The 22,217-nt window shown below is 41.1% G+C and overlaps 1 protein-coding gene across 1 annotated transcript in view; it reads left to right on the top strand.

Moving 5' to 3' along the window:
• SORCS3 (sortilin related VPS10 domain containing receptor 3) overlaps window positions 1-22,217 on the top strand; it is an 830,399-nt gene that overhangs the window by 634,929 nt on the left and 173,253 nt on the right. Inside the window, exon 6 of the mRNA XM_007939862.2 lies at window positions 11,571-11,635. Coding sequence (XP_007938053.1) covers window positions 11,571-11,635 — 65 coding nt within the window. The remainder of the gene's footprint in view (window positions 1-11,570; window positions 11,636-22,217) is intronic.

The following is a 22,217-nucleotide window of genomic DNA, read 5'->3' as shown; positions in this document are numbered from 1 at the left end:
CTATGAGTTGGATCTGACTCAATGGCAGTGAGTTTGGTTTTTGGGAGCTCTGGTGGTATACTGCCTAAGGCATAGACTTTTCTAAATGAGCTAGTTTACAGTAAAGGTGACCTTTATAAAAATTCGTTTTCAGAGAAATAGAATGAAGACATCTTTAGGAACAGGAGAATTTGTCCAATGATGCAAATAAAGTGGATGGAATGCTTGTAGGCTTTAGTTTGCAGGAACTACTCCATCATCCCTGGGTTGGTGGCTTTTCAAGTTCTGTCTTATTCTGTCTGCAGCGTGATCTCTCATGATATATCCTACCCATACAGCATGAGCATTGTACCACCATGCCATGGATCATATCACTCCTTTCTCCCTGACTTCCTGATCACACAGATTCTTCAAGCCTAGCTCCAGTTATTAAAGTCCAAGAGAAGAAATGCAGCCAGATTTCAGAAAGGACCCTATCCCAGAATCTCACCGAGTGCTCCCCTCTGTCTTTTGTTCTTGGGTTTTCTCTACTTCCTGGCCTTCCAGTTAAAAATGTCCAAGACAAATTGCTTTAAGACTTCTGTTAGTCTCTCAAACAAATGCTAAAATCTGGGAAACAAATCTTTGACCCAGCTTGGGTTGAGGTCTAGACATGGTCTTAGCTGTAGAGAGGAGTCAGGGTCATATAGTAAAGGCGTGGGTGTGAGGATCTCCATCTAGAAACCAGAATATGGGAGGAGGCAGCAGCAGACAGATGAAAATCAAACCCATTGCTCTCAAGTCAATTGTGATCCTATAGGACAGAGTAGAATTGCCCCATAGGGTTTCCAAGGCTGTAATCTTCACAGAAGATGCCACATCTTCCTCTTGTCAAACAGCTGGATTTGAGGCACCAGCTTTTTGTTTCATAGCCTAGTGATTAACCACGGTCCTACCAGGGATCCCTTAGAGAAAGGGAAGATGTTTATTCCCAAAGTGCCCACTAGAGGAGCCATTTTCCTTTGAGCTGTTTGACAAAAAAATAAAACCAAACTCACTGCCATTGAGTTGATTCTGACTCATAGCCACCCCCTTTGGGTTTCTAAGGTGGTAAATTTTTATGGAAGCAGATTGCCCAGTCTTCCTTTTGCAGAGTGGCTGATAGGTTTGAACAGCCAACATTCTGGTTAGCAGTTAAATGCCTTAGGCACTGTGCCACCAGATCTCAGTTTTTGCTGCCCCAGCATTTTCACAGGATAATCACACTTGTCAAGTAAATCACAGATGACTGTGTTTGACAGATCCAATATTACTTTGAAGATAAATGGTGAAAATATCAGTATAATAATATAAAATGAAGACTTTATTCACTTAATTGCCTAGAGATTAATTAAATGAATGAAATGTGTTTCACCATATTAAGGAGCTATTCCCCACATTTATCCTAAATGTACTGCTGGGGTTATTCTTATTGTTCTCATTCATGTATTTTTTTCATCTACTCAACAGATACTGGATAAAGGTGAAGGAGAAGCACAGTTTAATCAGCTCTAGTGCCATAGTGCCTAAGGCATCTGACTGCTAACCAGAAGGCTGAAGGTTCAAACCCACCAGCCACTCCTCAGAAGGTAGATAGGGCAATCTACTTCTGTAGAAATATCACCTGGGAAAACCAAGGAGGGGTCATTATGAGTCAAGTTGACTCAATGGCAGTTTTTTTTTTTTTTTTTTTTTTAATAGCCTGCCTTTAGTGAGACTCTAATCAGGGATTAAAAAATTCAGGTACACAAACAACTGAAGGTGAAGTGAGACACACTGTGTTTGAATCTGAGATCCATCTCTTACCTTTGATTAGGTAAGAGATGAAATGTGACATTTCAAAATCTCTATTTTCTCATCTGAAAAAAGTATACACTATTGATCTCAAGCAGTATTCATATTTTCAATTGCCTCACATGCATGCAAAAGCTGGACAATGAATAGGAAGGCCAAAGGAGAATTGATACATTTGAATTACACTGTTGGCAAAGAATATTGAATACACTGCCAAAAGACAAATCTATCTTGGAAGAAGTACAGCCAGAATGCTCCTTAGAAGCAAGGATGTCAAAACTTCTTCTAATGTGTTTTAGACATGTTAACAGCAGGGAGCTCTGGTAGCATAGTGCCTAAGGCATTTGACTGCTAACCAGAAGGCTGGCGGTTCAAACCTACCAGCCACTCCTCAGAAGGAAAGCTGGGCAATCTACTTCCATAGTGACACTGCCTCGGAAACCCAAGGAGGGGTCGCTATGAGTTGGGTCCAACTCGATGGCATATAACAACAACAGCAGGGACCAGTTGCTAGAACAGGACATTATGCTTAGCAAAGTGAAAGGTCAGTGAAAAAGAGGAAGGCCCTCAAGCAGGTGGATGGGTACAGGGGCTGTGAAAATGGGACTCAGCCATAACAATAATTGTGAGGATGGTGCAGGTCTGGGCAGTTTTGTCCTTTTGTACATGAGGTCACTATGAGTCAGAATTGACTTGTCGGCACCTAGCAACAACACTAATCTCAAAAAAGTTTAAGGATTAAATGAGATAGTGTATTTTATCTGGTAGTAAAATTCTTGGCATATTACAGGGGCTCAATAAATATAATTGCATTTAAGAAAATGTCAGTTTTGTAAATAGTAAGCATATATAGTGTTAACTATTATTATATGAAGGAACTCTGGTAGCACAGTGACTAAGGCATCTGACTGCTAACCAGAAGGTTGGTGGTTCAAACCCGTAAGCCACTCTATGGAAGTAAGACTGGGCAATCTACTTCTGTAAAGATTTACTGCCTTGGAAACCCAGTGGGGGTCATTATGAGTTGGGATCAACTCAATGGCCGTTGATATTATCATCTAACTCTCTTCTAAATATTTTATGTGCATTCATTTCATTTAATTGTCATAATAATAATATGACATGAGAAGGGTATTATTGTTATTAGCTCCCCATTGCACAGATGATAAAATAGAGGCACAAAGGTGAAGAAAATTGCTTATGGTTCTACAGTTACTAATAGGCTGAACCAAGATTATAACCCAGACAATGTGAAATCAGGATTCATGCTTTCAACCAAAGCTGAAAGGAGAGGTGTTTTTCTTTCAATCAAAAGGAAAAGAGAAGTGTTTTCAGGCTGAATTTGTGGTGGGTGTGTGAATTGTGGTGGGTACATTCAATAGCAAGACTGCTGTTGAGTCGGATCCAACTCAAAGTGACCCCTCAGTTTTCCAAGGCAGTATCACTAGGGAAGTAGATTGCCCAACCTTCCAAGGAGTGGCTGGTGGGTTTGAACCACCATTCTTCTGGTTAGCAGTCAAATGCCTTAGGCACTGTGCCACCAGAGCTCTTTAAGCTTTGGTGAGTGAGTCTCAACTCTAACTCTACATTGGTATCACCAGTGTCTAAAAGCCAGTAAGTCCTGGATGCTGCTCCAGGCTAGTGCTTCTCAAAGTGTGATCCCTGCACTATCACCACCACCACCATCATCGTCAGTTGTTTAGTGGTAGTCATCGCCTGGGTAATTACTAGAATCACAAATTCTCCACCAGCACCACCACCACCCCTTGCAACTCCAGACCTGATCAAAGCTCTGGTGCTTGAGCCTGTATTTTACAAACCTTCTAGGTCAGCCTGATGTTCACTAAAATTTAAAAGTACTGTTGCTCCAACCCAAGTAAATGGAATTTCTGGAGATGTTGCCTGAATGTTGTTGTTGTTGTTATTCTTGTTATTAGGTACCATGAAGCCAGTTCTGACTCCTAGCAACCCTGTGTACAACAGAACAAAAAAACTGCATGGCCCTGCATCATCCTCACAATCGTTGCTGTGTTTGAGCCCATTGTTGCAGCCACTGTGCCAATCCATTTGGTTGAGGGTATTCCTCTTGTTTGCTGACCTTCTACCTGCAACTTTACCAAGCATGGTGTTCTTCTCCAGGGATTGGTCCCTCCTGATAACATGTCCAGAATGTGGGACATAAAGTGTCACCATCTTCACTTCTAAGGAGTATTCTGGCTGTACTTTTTCCAAGACAGATTTGGTCATTCTTCTGGCAGTCCATGGTATATTTAATATTCTTTGCCAACACCATAATTCAAAGACATCAATTCTTCTTAAGTCTTCTTTATTCATTGTCTGGCTCTCACATGCTTATGAGGCAATATAAAATCCCATGGCTTGGGACAGGCATACCTTAGTCTTCAAAGTGCTTTAAATACTTTAAAACGATCTTTTACAGTAGATTACCCAATGCAGTACATTATTTGATTTCTTGACTGTTGCTTTCATGGGCGTTGATTGTGGATCCAAATAAAATGTGAAATCCTTGACAACTTCAGGCTTTTCTTCGTTTATTGTGATGTTGCTTTTTGGTCCAGTTGTGAGGATTTTTGTTTTCTTTATGTTGAGGTATAATCCATATTGAAGACTGTAGTCTTTGATCTTCATAAAAAGTGCCTCAAGTCTTCTTTGCTTTCAAGTTCTGTCATCTGCATATCACAGGTTGTTAATGAGTCTTCCTCCAATCCTGATGCCACATTCTTCTTCGTCTAGTTCATCTTCTTGAATTATTTACTCAGTATAATTAATAAAAAGTGTGGTGGAAGGATAACATCCTGGCACACACCTTTCATGATTTTAAAACCACTCAGTATCCCCTTCTTGTTCTGTTCAAATGACTACCTCTTGGTCTATGTACAGGTTTTGCATGAACACAATTAAGTGTCCTGGAATTCCCGTTCTTTGTAATGTTATCCATAATTTGTTATGATCTACACAGTTGAATGCCTTATTATAGTCCATAAAACTCAGGTTAACACCTTTCTGGTATTCTCTGCTTGCAGCCAAGATCTATTTGACATCAGCAATGGTATCCCTCATTCTAAGTTCTCTTCCGAATACAGCTTCAATTTCTGGCAGTTTTCTGTCAATGTACTGCTGCAACTGTCTTTGAATTATCTTCAGAAGAATTTTACTTGCATGTGATATTAATGATATTGTTTGATAATTTCCACATTCTGTTGGATCACCTTTCTTCGGAATGGGCACAAATATGTATCTCTTCCAGTTGGGTGGCCAGGTAGCTGTCTTCCAAATTTATTGGCATAGATAAGTGAGTACCTCCAGTGCTGCATCTATTTGTTGAAATATTTCAGTTGGTATTCTGACAATTCCTGGAGCTGTTTTTGTTTTGCTGATGCCTTCAGTGCAAGTTGAATTTCTTCCTTTAATACTATAGGTTCTTGATCATATGCTATCTCCTCACCAATTCTTTTTGATTCTATGTATTCCTTCTGTATTCTTTTGATACTTACTACACCACCCAATCTTTTGCCCATAGAACCCTTCAATAGTGAAAATCAAGGCTTGGATTTTTCTTTAGTTCTTTCAGCTGGAGAAATGCTAAGTGTGGTCTTCTCTTTTGGCTTTCTAACTCCAGGTCTTTGCACCTGTCATTATAATATTTTATCTTCTTGAGCTGCCCTTTGAGATCTTTCTTAAGCTTTTTACTTCATCATTTACTCCTTTCACTTTAGCTCCTCTACATTCAAGAACAATTTTGAGAGTCTCTCCTGAAATCCATTTTGGTCTTTTCTTTCTTTCCTTTTTTTTAATGCCTGAATGTTATGACTTAGCATTTTCAGAAAATTCTCCAAGTGCTTCTGATATTCAGCCAGGGTGGTGAACTTCTGCTGTAATGGATTAGTGAGGATCAGAGGAAACTTCCTAGAAGGTAAATATTAAGCTAAGCCATAATTTGGAATATGCAGAGAGTATGTAGAAAGATTGTTCCAGGCAAGGCTTCAAACCAGTTCTTCCCAGTTCACTCATGGCTGACAAAGTGAAACCGGAATGGTCTCAAATTTGTGGATTTTGTTTGAATGAGAATGGTAAACAGAATGGGAAAAATTACAGGTCAATGCCCTGTTAGAAATTTAATCTTCCTCTTAGAAAATAAGGACAATGCGCATGTTGCATAGCAACTAAATCTCTTGACCTTCAGAATTGGAAACAATGGTGCCCTGCTCCAAGATGGTGGCCAATTACACCACCTTTAACGTTCTCCACAGTGCTGGCAGTAATCCAGTCTTTCGCATCAGGCTCCTGAAAAGCTCACTATGCCTCTTCAGAGTCTCCCATTTCACGGCTTTCACTTATAACTTTTCTTGTTCTGGTTACTGTTCTGCTTCACAAATTGGGTCTGTTCCAATTTTCTGCATCAGTCATGACTGAACTGGTTCTAACTGGTTTGAAACCCTGGTTTTAAAGGGACAGCTTGAGCAAAAACATAAAAGGGAGAGGAAGTGTGTGGTGTGAATTGAATTGGAGGAATACATTGAGGTAAGCTTGTTTTGTATTTTAAATATCCAGCTAATAAGTTTGTAAAGCATTTGTACTTTGACTTTATTAGTATTTCACCCTCAATAGCTCTCTCATGCATAGCTCACCTTCCATTTTTCTTCTTTCTAGAGCAGTTTTTCCCTGCAGTTCACATCCACAAGGAGAGAAAAAATGTACAGGAATTGTGCTCTATCACTTCCTCATGCAGCAAAGTGTGTTATGAAGACCCCTCAGAGCTGGAGTCCCAAACTGGTTCTAGGGCCACTTGGCACACATTAGCTGTGTGTCTTCGGCCAGTTTTGTGAGGCCAGTTTTCTGATCTATGAAATTGAAGAAGAGTTCCTCGAGCTCTCTTGGGGATTGTCATGTCTGTGTAAACTGTTAAGGTTTCTGTTTGACCTGCTGTGTGTGTTGAGATTTAGAGACCATTTGAACAGAAGGTTCAGTTGCTAACAATAGGTTGAAAACCACTTCACTAGGTCCTTTTTCAGGTGCATCCACCTGTAACAGCTGTGGGTATGTGATTATCAGAGCTGGTTTCTCTTTGTTCTCTGGAGGCTTGGCCATGCTTCCTCCTTCCTTTCTTTCTCTGTGGCTTTGGTGTTTGCTGTGGACTCAGAGGTGCTTCAACAATTACTCTTCTCAGATTTTCATATGACCCTTGTGTTGTATTAACTCTTCAATTGTTATCAAATTAATGATAATATTAAATACCTTTATGAGGAAACTACTTCAGTGTTATCCAGGCCTGTAGATTGTTTGTTTTCTTTTTGCAGCATTTGATCATTCTTAAGGCAAATATTATTTAGGGCACAGAGGAGAGAGAGATCTCCTTAGGCCATAAAAACATTTATTTTTGAAACCCAAGTGTATGTTAAAGGCTTACACAGGAGGTGAGGGAGTTAAAAGACAAATTTAGGACAGAATGCCAGGCCTAATGAAGTTTGTCTGATCAAATGAAAGTGTTAGTCATTTGTTAAACAAATATTTTTTGATGATATAACATATGGTAAAACCCCTCTGAGATCGGGAGTGGGGGAAAACAATTAAACAAGGGATTATAATCTAGTGTGATTATTTCTACATTGGGTAGGATGATAGGGTGTTATGGGAGACCTTATCAAGCATTACTTATTAGGATTTGTGGTGCTGCTGGTCAAGGATGCGCTAAATATCCTGCAGTATGTAGGACAGGCCCCCACAACAACAATCATCTGGTCCATAATGTCAGTAGTGCCAAGGTTGAGATACTCTAGGCTAAGGCCTCCAGTTGCAGCCCAAAGTGGGCAGCGGCATCTTTCTGGGCACGGAACAAAGACTGCAGCTCAGATTGTGGTGAAGAAAGTTCTCCTCACCCTCAGCATGCTAGTTATTTAGCTCTATCTCTGGCCACCTGAACAGATTAATCTCTTCCTATCTGGACCAAGGGAGCTCTGGTAGCATAGTGCCTTGTCTGCTTGACTGCTCACCAGAAGGCTGGCGGCTCAAACCCACCAGCCACTCCTCGGAAGGAAGGTTGGGCAATCCTACTTCCGTAGTAATACTGCCTCGGAAACCTAAGGAGGGGTCGCTATGAGTCGGGGCCGACTCGACGGCAAACAACAACAACAACAACATCTGGACCAAGGAGCAGAGCAGCTTTGAAGTACAAATCTCTTACCCCCAACATTGAATCAGACCTACCTGATCTTGGGCTGTGTATGTGGCATATATTGTAGAAAATAATCAGGGTCTGATCCCTGCCCTTAGGAAGTATACTGTCTGATTGGTTGCATATTAATTAGAGTCATTTGATTTGTAATTGATGACTTAAGCAAACAAATATACAGACACAGTCACAAAGGTACTCCACGGGCTTGTGTGGATTAGCGGGCTGAAAAGTTGGAACAGGACTGAAAAATGACTGGATTTAGACTTAAATGCCTTCAATTATATTGAGCTGTCTTTTTGTCTCTCAGTGCTTCTTTCTGTGTTAATCTGTGATTATGGATTATCTAGATGGGTATGTGTGTGCACACCCATGTATGTGTTCTCTCTCTCTGTCTCTCTGTATGTTCCTTTCTGTGTTTCTATTTGTCTCTGCCTTTCCTCCCCTCGACAGAGAAGTGAATTAGCCATTCCGTACATGATGTGACTGAGCCATACAAAGCAGTGGTTCTCAAACATGCAGCACATGAAATCACAAAAAAACCAAACCCACTGCCATCGAGTCAATTCCAACTCATAGCGACCCCCACTGGGTTGCTGAGGCGATAAATCTTTACAGAATTAGATTGCCCAGTCTTGCTTCTGTGGAGTGGCTGGTGGGTTTGAACCACCAGCCTTCTGGTTAACAGTCAGATTAACAGTCAGATGCCTTAGGCACTGTGCTACCAGAGCTCCTTTGAAATCACATGTTGTTGTTGTTATTATGTGCTGTTGAGTTGGACTTGACTCAGCGAGGCCCTCCTTGGGTTTCTGAGGCAGTATCACTACGGAAGTAGATTGCCCCATCTTCCTTCCGAGGAGTGGCTGATGGGTTTGAAACACCAGGCTTCTGGTTAGCAGTCAAGTGCCTTAGGCACTACGCTACCAAGAGCTCCCTGAAATCACATGTTGTTGTTATGTGCCGTCGAGTCAGACCTGACTCATAGTGACCCCTCCTTGGGTTTCCGAGGCAGTATCACTACGGAAGTAGATTGCCCCATCTTCCTTCCGAGGAGTGGCTGGTGGGTTTGAACCACCAGCCTTCTGGTTAGCAGTCAAGTGCCTTAGCCACTATGCTACCAGAGCTCCTTGAAATCACATAGGAGCTTTAGAAGGCATGCTGATGCCTTGGTCCTATCTCCAAAGACTGTGATTTAATTGGCTTGGGGAGGGGTCTAGGCATCCAGGTTTTTCAAGTTTTCCCCAATGCCTCTAATGAGCAGAGTTTGAGAACCCCTGTGGTAAGGATGAGGAGCCTTAGTGGTGCAGTATTTAAACAACAAAACAAAACAAAAAAAACCTCAGCTACTAACCAAAAATTCAGCAGTTCAAACCCACCAGCCACTCCACAGAAGAAAAATGAGGGCTTCACATCAATAAAGATTTGCAGCCTTGGAAACTCTGGGGCAATTGTACTATATCCTGTAGAGTTGCTGTGAATTTGACTTGACTCTTTAGCAGTGAGTTTTTGCATGGTAAAGACGAGGAGCCCTGGAGGCACAGTGGTTAAGCACTGGTGATCTTGTTAAACTGTAGATTCCCTTTTGGTATATCCAGGATGGAAATACATATTCTTAGCAGGGGGTCAAACCAGAATGAACCAGTTCAAAGCCCTGGTTCTAACTCACCAGCTTCTCCTCAAGATAAAGATGAATCACTCTGCTTCCATAAAGCTTTATAGCCTGGGAATCCTATGGGGCAGTTCTACTCTGTCATTTAGTGACACTGTGAATTGGAATTCAACTTGATGTCAGTAGGTTTGGTTGAGTTTGGATGGTAATAGTGCTGTGAGAACAGAGAAGGGATCTTTCAGTGAAACAAGGGAATCTGGGAGGGCTACTGGAGGGATAAGAATTAGCTGAAATAAAAATGAGGCAGAAAAGATTGAATATGAAAGACGTTGCAAACAGAGAGAGGAGCCGTGAAGACAGGAGCCTCTCCAGGCTGGGGAGATAAGATGTCTGTCATGTGGTCTATTCTCTGTATGACCTTAAACAATAGTCTATTTCCCATGCTTCAGTTTCCCCTGCAGTCAAATATGAGTACTGATATCTGCTCTCCTCCCTTACCTTAGGAGTTTGCTGTTAGGATCAAATAAGATGTTCAAAATTAAAATATATTAAGTGATCATCAGGGAAAAAATATCATTAGAGTAGAGCCTCATTTATTCAACTTCTTTGGGGAAAAAAGTATTTCATGTAAGTGAACTTTTTAGGTTTACCCTTTAAAGAATTAAACATTTTATCAATTTCTTTAGTATCTTCTTTTCTAAAATATGTCACTTGCAACCCTAGTTTCTTAAACAGTTTCTTACTCTGTTTGGAAACCAATAGCCATGTTTCCTTTTTTCTATATTTTTAGTCCCTCAGTGTTAATGTCAGACACTGAATGGTGCTGTATTACAGTAATGCCTTCAGGGCTATTGAGAAGTGGAGGGATTTATGGTGTGGACGATTGGATTTTTAGTTCTTCGATCTGCTTTTCATGGATTTTCTATTTCTCTTTCTCTCTGGGTATCTGCTGTTAAGTCTCGCCAATTTTAATTCTGCTTTCTCTTTCTAACTTGCTGCTTTTTATCTATTGAAGACTGGAAAACCAGAAAACTAATCTTGTTGGAATGATATTTAAAATAAGAGTAAATAGACTATGAGTAATAACCCAAGAGCTTGCCAAAGGGTTCAGATTGTATGATCTTTAGCAGGTTTGAATATCTGCATTGCCTCTTTCAGCTCCCTTTCTGGGTCTAAATCTGGGCCAGATAGCTAATAATAAGAGGCAGTTGGCTGAGACTTTGCCTGTGGAAGGCCAGAGGCCCATGGGATTGGTTTGTAGGGATTCTCAGCATTCTTTGAGCCATGGGCCTTTAAGATTTTCCATCTCAACTACCTGGAGAGTTTCATCCTTGTTGGCCCAGATTTTGAATGCTTGTTGCCAAATAAAATAATGAACAGAGTCTTAGAAATAGTAAGGTAGCAAGAAAGAAGAGTAGAAAGGATGAAACTCAGGAGGACAAGAGTGGCTTAAAACCAAAGTGAGACTAAACCACCAGCACCCCCACCCCCACCACAGCAGTAGCATGGAGCAGAGAGTAGCCACTCCAGTGGGAAGACAGAGGGGAGGAAGTGGTGGAAGGAATCTAGGATGGCAAGATGGAAGGGTGAAGAAATGGGGAAGTGTGTGGAGTAGAGAAGGGACATGGCTTTGGGCCAGCATTGCCTACTTTCAACTCTGTATTAGTTTGTACTTTTTCTGATTTATATATATATATATATATATATATATATATATATATATTTTGTGTGTGTGTGTGTGTGTGTGAGTTACTGGCATCACTATATGACTCATGGCTCTGCAACCTTACTGGTGGCAGTTACTGGGGGGCAGTTGCTATTGCAAGGTTTCCAGTGGCCACATTCTGTCAGACATGGCATTACAAAGCAGCCCCTCTTGAGAAATTGGATTTCATGTAATGGTTGGCTAGTGAGTCTTCCCACTTTGTTGTCGCCATCCTTGTGGCCACTGAGCCATCTGTCTCTCCCTTCCTTCTCCAGGTCGGTGGCCGGATTGGATAAGGAGGCGGACCTAGTGCACATGGAGGTGCGGACAACGGATGGATGTAAGTGCTACCCAGAGTACCCAGTTAGGCCCAGGGTAATCTGGCCAGGGGTCTCTCTCTTCCCTCGCTTTGCATTTTAATAGTTTAGGCAGATGAAAAGTCCTGAGCTCTGTCACTGCCATATTCATCCTTAGTTCCCAGAGTGGGAGAGACTTCCAGTCCTGAGGGAGATGTTTCATTGGTATAAACCTTCAGGAATGAATTTTCTGGGGATATGAGTTAATGTGATGGATTTTCTGGTATCTTCAGTACAGTTCAAACAGAGATATTCATAGCTCATCATAGTATTTTGCATTCACCTGGTCAGTTGCAAAGGCTTACTGCTTTTAAAATTCAACCATTTATAGACTAGCTCAAACTAAGTAACTGAGCAATTATTTATAGAACTATTTATTTTTCCACTCATCAAATGTTTAGGATGGCCTACTGTATGCCAGGCATTGTTCTAGGCTCAGAGGATACAGTGGTGAGCAAGACCTACATTATTCCTGCAAATAAGGGGCTCTTTCCAATGGTGGAACCTCAAAATTTCAAACATATGACCTTCCTATATGTTGTTCAACTATATACATCTTACACAGAACTTGGCTGATAAATTATCATTTTACACCTATTTCTAAACCTGGCTCTGCACTCTGGAGCAAACCCAGTATAAACTGGTAATGCCTAAGGCATTTGACTGCTAACCAGAAGGAAATTTGGGCAATCTACTTCTGTAGTGATATCTCCTCAGAAACCCAAGGCAGGGTCGCTATGAGTCAGATCTGAATCAACAGTGCGTTTTTGTCTTGATTAGATATAGGAATTTCCGTTTTAGCCCTGTCCTGGTCCACATCTCTGGGAATCAGACTTCCAGATTAAGCTAAAAATCATGGAATTATCTCTTTCCCTGGCAGAATTTATGAGTATCAGAGTCAATCTGTTGGTTAACAATAGTATGAAGTTTACTTCTGCCATGAGGCTTAGGACTCAAATTGCTTTTTCTCCACTCTTTTCTGGAAATTATCTTTTTCTGAAGGTCCCCTGTCCTCTCTGTGTCTCTCTGTCTGTCTCTCTTTGACTCTGTCTGTCTCTCTGCCTCCTTATCTCTGTCTCTGTCTCTCTATCACACACACTAATACACATGCACCACTCTCCCTCTCCCTCTATCCAAGAGGCAATTGAGTGTCAATAGAAAGAACATTAGCTTGGTGCCATAAGGGCTGAGTTAGAGAATTAGGTCTGTTATTTAGGAGCTGTTTGACTTTGGACGAATCTTTTAATTCTTCCATGATCCCTCATCTAGTGCTTTACATATGTGAACACACTAACAAATACATGAAATATTTTTATAGTTTGTTTTTATTTCATCAATTGGCTAATAAAAATATTAATGTACAATAACATTTATAATACAGCAGATTTTGGTTCAGTAACAATTAAGAGTACCCAGAAATGACACAGCTGCTTTATGAAGTAGTGATATCCTCTGTAGTTGCAAATTCTCAAGCACAAGTCAGATGGAGGCATTATAAGGACACGAATAATCTTTAGAAATCTAGATATCCCTGAAATTTCTAGAATAAAAAACCCATAGCGCACATTCCTTATCTCCATGCCATCATCAGCCCTCGTTAATCAATTAGTACACTTTCTCAGTAAGCCACAATAAAGTACAGTATCTCTTAACTGAAAATTCTGTACAGTCATAAATAATCTATTGAGCCCCCCCAAGCTAACCAGAGGCTCTAGATGCATAGAATATTGGCTCTCAAAGATCCTCGGATTGCTGATTAGTTGAGTGGTTTTCACACTGTGTAACTCAGAGCTCTAGCAGTTCTCTATGAACCTGAGAAGCAAGATGAAGAGAAAGAAAGAAAAGTCAATGGAACCCAGATCCCCTGCCTTTTGTTCTGCTAGAACCAAACCAAACCAAACCCAGTGCTGTCAAGTTGATTCTGAGTCATAGCAACCCTACAGGATAGAGTAGAACTGCCCTATAGGGTTTTTAAGGCTGCAAATCTTTACAAAAATAGATTGCCCCATCTTTCTTCCGAGGCGTGGCTGGTGGGTTCGAACGACTGACCTTTAGGTTAGCATCTGAGGGTTTCAACCACTCCACCACCACAGCTCCATTTCATCTGGAACAGGTACACTAAAATCCACTTTTTATATTGCGTAGAGAGGATTATCGATGATAAAAAAAGTTTCCAGGGTTTAAAATAGAAGTTGGAGCAGATGAGAGATTTTCGAGTGACCTCACTTTACCAATGCACCAAAATGTGTAACAAATTGCCCAAGGTCAAGTAGACAGTCACTGACAGGGACTAAACCAGAATGTGAATTTTGTTCTGATTCTCAGTCTGATTGTCCTTCCATGTTTCAAAAACATGATAGGATCACAGGTTCTGGTGTCAAATCACCTCAGTCAAATGCAGGCTCTAACACATTCCAGAGCTGTGGAATCTTATACAAGTTACTTAATCACTCAGTCTTCAATTTCCTCATCTATCATTTGGAGATGATAATCATGGTAACACCTTATTGAGTTGTTACAAAAATCAAATCAGTTAATGCATGCAGTTTCTAGAACACCAGCTGACAGAATGAGCTTTCAAAAATGTCACTTCATGCTACCATCATTATCATTATTATCATCAAGTTATCATAATCAGGGACAGTTTATATGTCATGTTGGGTGCAAAGAACCTGGACTAGAGTGTCAGGATTCCTGAGATGTACAAGGTCACCATGACTTCTAAATGTCTCTTACTTGCCTGGGTGCTTCTTAGGCCATTACAAGGCAGTGGCTACTGGAATTCTTTGGTGGGCAGTTAGAAGTTGCACAAAAAGAATTCTAAACCAAAACCCAATAGGATGAAATGGAAGCTAACTTGTTTTGTTTGTTTTTAGCACCCACTGTGCCTCAAGTAAGGAGCCCTCGTGGTGCAGTGGTTAAGTACTTGACTGCTAACCAGAAGGTCAGCTATTCAAATCACTAGCTGCTCCACAGGAGAAAGATGTGGCAGTCTGCTTCTGTAAGGATTGGCAGCCTTGGAAACCCTATGGGACCGTTCTACTCTGTCCTGTAGAGTTGCTATGCATCAGAATCAACTCAGTAGCAATGTGTTTGTTTGTTTGTTTGGTTGGTTGGTTGGTTGGTTTTATGGCTCAAGTCAAGGAGCCCTAGTGGCACAGTGGCTAAAATGCTCAGTGCCAATTGAAGGTTGGCGCTTCAAACCCACCAGCAGTTCTGCAGGAGAAAACACCTGAGGGTCTGCTCCCATCAAGATTACAGTCTAGGACACCCTCTGGTGCAGTTCTACTTTGTCATGTAGGGTGGCTGTGAGTTCGAGTGAACTTGACAGCACATCACCACCACCACCACCACCACCACCACCACCACGACATACCTTAAGTCCTGTTTAGGCATTTGGGGGAATATCCCCTCCATTGTTCCTGCTCTAGGCCTGCCAATAGGTTAATGCCACTCACTGAACAAGGACAGGGAGGCATATGGAAGTTAAAGAACTTTTCAGTTTCTTGGAATCTGCCTGTTTTTTACTTATTTGCATTTGAGAGTTACTGTTGTTATTTAAAATAAATAGCTCCTGGGTGTTTCTCTAAGCAAAACCTGAAGAGCTGAATTTGCTATTTGTTCACAATTTTCATTTAGTTTTTCAATTTTTGACAATCTGTGTATTACCCAAAGGGATGGAAGTTGAGTGAGTTTGGGGAAGTTTTTTTTTTTTTTCTCTGCAGTGGCAAGAGGCATGACGAATAGGATAGTTTGAATGTTTAATAATCTCAAAGGCAAAACATGATCACAAGTCACAGTGTAATTCAGCATAACAAAAATGTGTACATTTTTAATGTCATTTAATTCCATCTACCAGCATTTACTGAGACTTTATTAAGTCAGCTCAAGGAAAGAAAGATGACTAAAACAGTATTCCTGCCCATGTTGTTGTTGTTGTTGTTATGTGCCCTCGAGTTAGACCCGACTCATAGCAACCGCTCCTTGGGTTTCCGAGGCAGTATCGCTACGGAAGTAGATTGCCCCATCTTCCTTCCGAGGAGTGGCTGGTGAGTTTGAACCACCAGCCTTCTGGTTAGCAGTCAAGTGCCTTAGGCACTACCCTACCAGAGCTCCCTTCCTGCCCATAGGAGGTGACAGTTTTGGAAGGTTTGGTAGAGTGAGGAACTCCAGAATTTAGGATGAAACTTCTTGATCTAGATCAGAAGCTTTCCTTACTAAATGGATAAAGTTAGAAGCTGCCTTCCTAAGCCCTAAGAACTCCTAGCAGAAATGCAAACTCTTGAAAGAAAAGAAGGCTAAGGATACCAGCGTCTTGCTCTCTCCTTCCACATTCCTCAGGTCTCTGAGCCGTGCTGAGCATATTCACTTGTGAACACCCTCTCTCCCTCATTGGCCCAGAAATCTTCATTATGTTATGTTCTTATGTTCTCTGCTTCCTAGAATTCCAGGTAGTGTTTGACACCCATAGTTTCTCCATGAACCTTGACTCCCCAAAAAAGTGAATCAGTCAGAAGTCACCTCTTCTTACCATGGTCCAACACAGTAGATCATGGCTCCGATATCTGCAGGATGAGAAGGCATAGGAATTGGCCCTACTCAGTGATGTTATCACCTTCCTGAAGGTCCTTCCTGCAATAGAGCTAGTTGGAAACAGGGCCAGATATTTCTAAGGTTACTGAGCACACTCCTCTCTTCATGATACAGGGAACAAAGCCTTTGATTTTCAGTTTTTGTAAGTGGAGCAGTGACTGCACCAACTCTTAGAATTACATTAGAAAGACATTTCACATTTTAAAATACATTAATCATGAGGGCAGTATGATTCCCATACATTTGGGAACTCTCTCTGGTTTTGTTACAGAGATATCCAAATGAGATCCTCATTCCAGTCTGACCTTTCTAGTTTTCCATTTGAGGCTATTTCAAAAGAGGTAATAGAAAATAGAATTACAAGAATAAAGATTAATGAAAGGCAGCCAATTAACATGTAATTATGTAGTGCCTTCCATGAGCTTCACTTACATAAAAGACCATGTGCGATTTCTCTCCCTTGTTCAGGAATCCCCATCGCACTTACTACCCAGTTTGAACTTGAGTACTGCCTGCACCTTGGTACCCATTTTGATTATTCCAACTGGGGCACATCTTTTTCTTACCTGAATTCCAGTAACACTTAAAGTAAATAGTTATATAAATTCAGAATATGACTTTACTAGTTTTCTGTTGCCATCAAGTCAGTTCTAACTCAGGATAGAGTAGAATTGCCCCCATGGGGTTTCCAAAGCTATGACCTTTACAGAAGCAGAGTGTCTGGTGAGTTTGAACTGCTGACCTTTCAGTTAGCAACTGTACACTTAACCAGTGTGCCACCAGGGTTCCTTGACTCTATCAGTGTGATCTGTGATCTCATGGCCTTTGGACTTTTCACAATGAATTAGAACATAGTTGTTGTTGGCTGTTGTTGACTCAGCCCCAGACTCATGGCAACCCCATACAAAACAGGGTCCAGAGGGGACACCTGTATGTGATCTGTAGGGTTTGCATTGCTAATTTTTGGACGAGGCTTTTCTTCCTAGTCCATTTTTGTCTGGAGATTCCATTGAAACCTTGTCTTCTTGCAACATGGAAGCCTCTACTGATTCAAGAGTGGTAGCTGCACCTGAGGTGCATTGGCAGGAATTGAACCCAGGCCTCCTACATGGAAGGTGCAAATGCTACCACTCAACCACCACTGCCCTCAGTTATTTATTATTTAACAGAGTGTACGAGGGATGTCGAGAGTTATATCTTCTTCCATCTGTCTTCACAATAAAACATAAATCTAAAACCCACTGCCACCGAGTCAATTCTGACTCATAATAACACTATAGGACAAAGTGGAACTGCCCCTTAGGATTTCTAAGTAAATCTTTGTGGAAGCAGACTGCTTCATCATCCTTCTGCAGAGGTGGGTTCAAACCACCAATTTTTTGGTTAGAAGCCAAATGCTTTAACCACTGAACCACTGGAGCACCTTTCACGATGGAAAATAGCTAACATTCATTGATCTTTTGAAATATACGCACCACTGTGCTAAGCATTTTCCGTGCATGTTAGCTTGTTGTTAGGTGTTGTCGAGTTGGTTCCTACTCGTAACCCTGTGTGCGACAGAATGAAACAAGGCCGTGTCCTGCACCATCCATCCTCACAATCATGCATAATCTTATTTAATCATGATGGCAATATTCAGAGGCAAATACTAAATTACCTGTACCTCACAGATGAAAATTTCTGCTGTTCCTTCCCTGAGGGCAATCGACTAGCAAATAACAAATCCAGGATTTGAATTTAGTGCTTTGTAGATCTAGAAGCCTTGCTCTCAAATACCAAAATATGCTCAAGATACCGGGACCATTTTAATTTTTATCAGTCACCCAAAATTATTGAAAACAAAAAGCCCACACAAGTTAGAAGCCTGTTTTGGGATTTCAAATTATATAGTATCTCCTTTCAGTTCCATCATAGAATCTCCATGACTGTATCCAAAGTCACTTGGTGGGAACACCCCAAGTCCAAATCTGAGACCTTTTGTAAATGCAAGGTTTGAGCCATATGATATCCCCACCTACGCTGGACACCAACAGTCCCCTGCAACCCTCAATCACTTCCTCCAGGCCTGCCTGATAATTCACTCTCCCCACATCTCCTACTTTGTGTTCTCAATAGGCATTGGGCGCTGTAGCACTTCCTAGCATGTCCGTGTTTTTTGAAAAAATAAAAGCTTTGGGATTCCCAATGTATAAGTCCAGCTAAAGACAGCAAGGCCTCTGAATTTTAAGTGGATTTCAAAAACTCATTTTAGTGCTGCCTTCCTGTTATATTGGACTTTGATTCCATGCTGGGCAGGGGCAAGTAAGGGAAAAGCCAAAAAGGAGGACAAGGTTGGCACCATTATTTCACCTGCCACAGGCCAAGGTTTAGGTAGCTTTTGATTTTGTGTGGTGTGGCCTTGAATACTCAAGATTCTTTTTGAAAGTATCCAAATAAGAGAGTGAATAGGAAATAACACACTGCTGTAGAGTCACTCACAGAACAATAACTACGGAGGGGGAGGTGAGCGGGGCTGGAGGGGGGATAAGCTGATGTCCTGAGTGCTCCTTTGATTAGCAGCGTAAGGAGCTTTCTGAGATACTCACTGGCAAGAAGGGAGCTGTTGTCATGTCAACACTTAGGATTTCTTTACATATATTTGCTGCAGTTTTTGTTGTGCTTTGGTGCTTTATTCTAGGAGCAAATTCCTCAGCCTGTGTGGCTCCGAGAATATTCCTGGTGGGCAGGCCGTGGACTCAGAGCTCAGCCTTGGCTTCCTGCCATTCTCTCTCTTCTTGGCTAGAGGTGGAAAAGCAGGCCACTTACAGCTTTCTTTGTGAACAAACATAAAGAAGGGGAATGCAGGCAATACTCAGAGAATGGCTACCAGCTAGTCTTGTTGTTGTTGTTTGCTGTCGAATCAGACCCGACTCATAGCGACCCCTCCTTGGGTGTTCTGTATCACTACAGAAGTAGATTGCCCAACCTTCCTTCCCAGGAGTGGGTGGCGGGTTTGAACCACCAGCCTTCTGGTTAGCAGTCAAGTGTCTTAGGCACTATGCTACCAGAGGTTAAGCAGGGCTCCCTCTCCTGTAAAGGTAGCTAGGGACTAAAATATGAAGTAGGTACTGGAAAGTAATGGATCCGGGGGGTCTTATTGGTACCGTAGACTTGTTTTGTTTGGTCTGCACCATATTTTACTTTTAAATTAGCTGTCAATATTTTTAAATCAGAAAATTTACACTTAAAAAGTAGGGATCTTTTGTTGTATTTAAAATCTCAGAATACCTTATTCCTCAATGCCAACAACATGCTAAAGCTGAGGAAAGGCTGCTCCTTAAAGAGGCGAATGCTCTCCACGTCACTGGAGTCCTCATCCTTGTTCAGTTGTCCCTGACACTGAGGCCATCTGCCAGGCACCGTTCATCATCTTACAGCCAGTACATTTACTCATGGGCAGTATTCGCCCAGCCCCTTAGTACGTGAAATGAGTAGGCTAGTTGTAAAAGGCCTTCTATTCTACAATAAGATATTCAGGCTTTGTCCCAGGGCACTGGGAACTGTTGGGGTTTGGGAAGCAGAAGGGGTTCACTCGGGCTTAGGTAGGGATGATTCCAGCTCTTTGCCTCAGGGTTGTCCAGTTCTAATCCATAGGAAAACTGTTTGTGAAATGAACACAAGGCAAAACAGGTGAGAAGGACTGGGCTCAGGCATGTGGTAAAGGTCCCATAGGGAAGAAGAGAGACTCTGGAAACATTTCAGAGGTGGAATCATCAAGGCTTCAAAACCACCTGGATTGTGTAGCTGCAGAAGGAAAAAAAGTTAGGGTGCCTGCAACACTAGGAAGATGATAAGACTGTTGACTGAGAGAATGGAAACCATGTTGGACATGTTTTTTTGGCTTATGGTTAGATAAGCAACAGACTTATGGATAGAGGAGAATAGGTATATAGCACATACTGAAGTAATTTATTCATTTCCTACCAAGATCTGTCTCTTTATTAGATTAGCTTCAAGTTTTTAAATAAATATGTGTCATGGATAGCTACAAATAATATGCTAATGTTCTTTCCTGGACAGCAGGTCCTGTTAGAGAAACTCTGTCTCTTTTATCTCTGAATTCCAAACACCCAAACCATCCCCAACACCAACAAAGTATTTGTTGAATCAATTAATTACTTAATGGAATAAACAGGAATAATTGAAAGTCCTCTTGCTTTAAACTCCATTGTTATAAATAGTTTGCTTATTCAAACCTTTTGTCTTTATTTTTCTCTGCCTCCTCCACTATACCTCCTATGCCCATCACCTATGCAAACCCATGCACACATACAAAGGAAAATTGCATTACAGATATGTAGTAATGTATGCAATTTTAAATGATCATAAAGATTCCTCTGCTTTTACTCTTGAACTGAGCCCTACATTTTATTTTGGCCATTTATTATTTTTAAACTCAATTAAATAGTAACTGTGGTTTATTCCAAGTTTTACAGTGGATTCTTTGCAGAGATTTCACCTATAAGTTTTCTTTAAGGAGTATCTAACAAAGTGGATATTTTCTGGATCAGCCTTTCATAGTCAGAAGGTCTTTCAAAGTCAAGGATTCCCCACTCAGCTAAAGCTGTTGCCTTATTTTTGAGGGTTTGCTTCAGAGGGATTCAACTGGTGAGATCTTTAAAAGGGACTTCTAAAATTATGCAGTAATTATACATTTTTCTTGTAAAAAACAATAAAGGCTTATAGACAGACACCCACTGCTCACTTAGCGGCTTGGTTAACTTCCAAAGACATGGTCATTATGTATGCAAAAATTGGCATTATGTGAAAATGAAGGAGGATCCATCAGATTACAAAATAGAGGATGACTACATCATCACATAAGTATCAAAGTATATCATCACATAACTGCTCAATTTCATCATCACATAACTGCCAAATTACATTACCTAAGTATCAAACAACTGAGAATCATGGCCCAGCCAAGTTGACACAATCTGAACTACCACAGCCAGCACTACTCTTGCCTTGCACCTCAGCATTCATTACTGCCAGACAGATGTCGTTAATGTGCAAAATAGTTGGACAGTAGTTTTTTACAATTGCCTTGAATGCAAAATGTCAGATAAGATAGTCGTTAAGTGAAGAGGAGATGTAAATGTGCAAAACAAATACTCCGCTTCAACTCTGCCTCCTTCAAGCCAGTCTTGTCCCAAAAAGTAATCCTAACTAATCTTTATGTCTCTTAAACCTTTCTTTTCTGTGCATGTGTGATGCAAATCTATATGTTTACAAAGCAAGACTTTCTTTTAATGTAAATCTAATCATATTACAGTGCGACCTGTGAGAGCCAGAACGTGATGGCACTGCTTTGTTTTTCTGGGTCTCACAAGTTTTTTACCTTTGACAGAAAGCAGCCTTACCACTTTTCTATCACTTGTTAGAGTGGAAAATATTTGAGTTCTCCTTCTCTGACAGGTTTCCACCTTTGCAGAGATCCCAGCTTTCACTGGTACTGTCTAACCGGTTTCCATCGAGTCAATCCCAACTCATGGCAACCACATGTGTCAGAGTAGAACTGTGCTCCAGAGGGTTCAAAGGGCTGATTTTTCAAAAGTAGATTCCCAGACCTTTCTTCAAAGCCACCTTTGCTTAGACTAGAAATTTCAGCCTTTTGGTTAGCAGTTGACCACGTCCACAGTTTGTACCACCCAGGAACTCTAGTCATATTATGTTGTTGTCACTGTGTGCCAGAGTCAATTCTGATGCATAGTGACCCTATAAAACAGATTAGATATGCCCCATAGCATTTCCAAAGCTGTAATCTTATAGGGGCAGATTACAGTGCTACCTAATAAAAGAAAGTTTCAGGATAATGGATCTTGGAGAAATTACCATGCTGATTCATATATATGTACCTGACTTTCTTAATTGTATGATGCTGTTGTTGCCATTAGGTGCTGCCAAGTTGCTTCTGACTCATAGCTACTCCCT

Source organism: Orycteropus afer, unplaced genomic scaffold (genome assembly GCF_000298275.1).
Source record: "Orycteropus afer afer isolate SDZICR_OR568_19922 unplaced genomic scaffold, OryAfe1.0 scaffold00064, whole genome shotgun sequence".
NCBI lineage: Eukaryota > Metazoa > Chordata > Mammalia > Tubulidentata > Orycteropodidae > Orycteropus > Orycteropus afer.
Note: the sequence above shows the minus strand (reverse complement) of the source record. Positions and strands in the feature narration are given on the sequence as shown.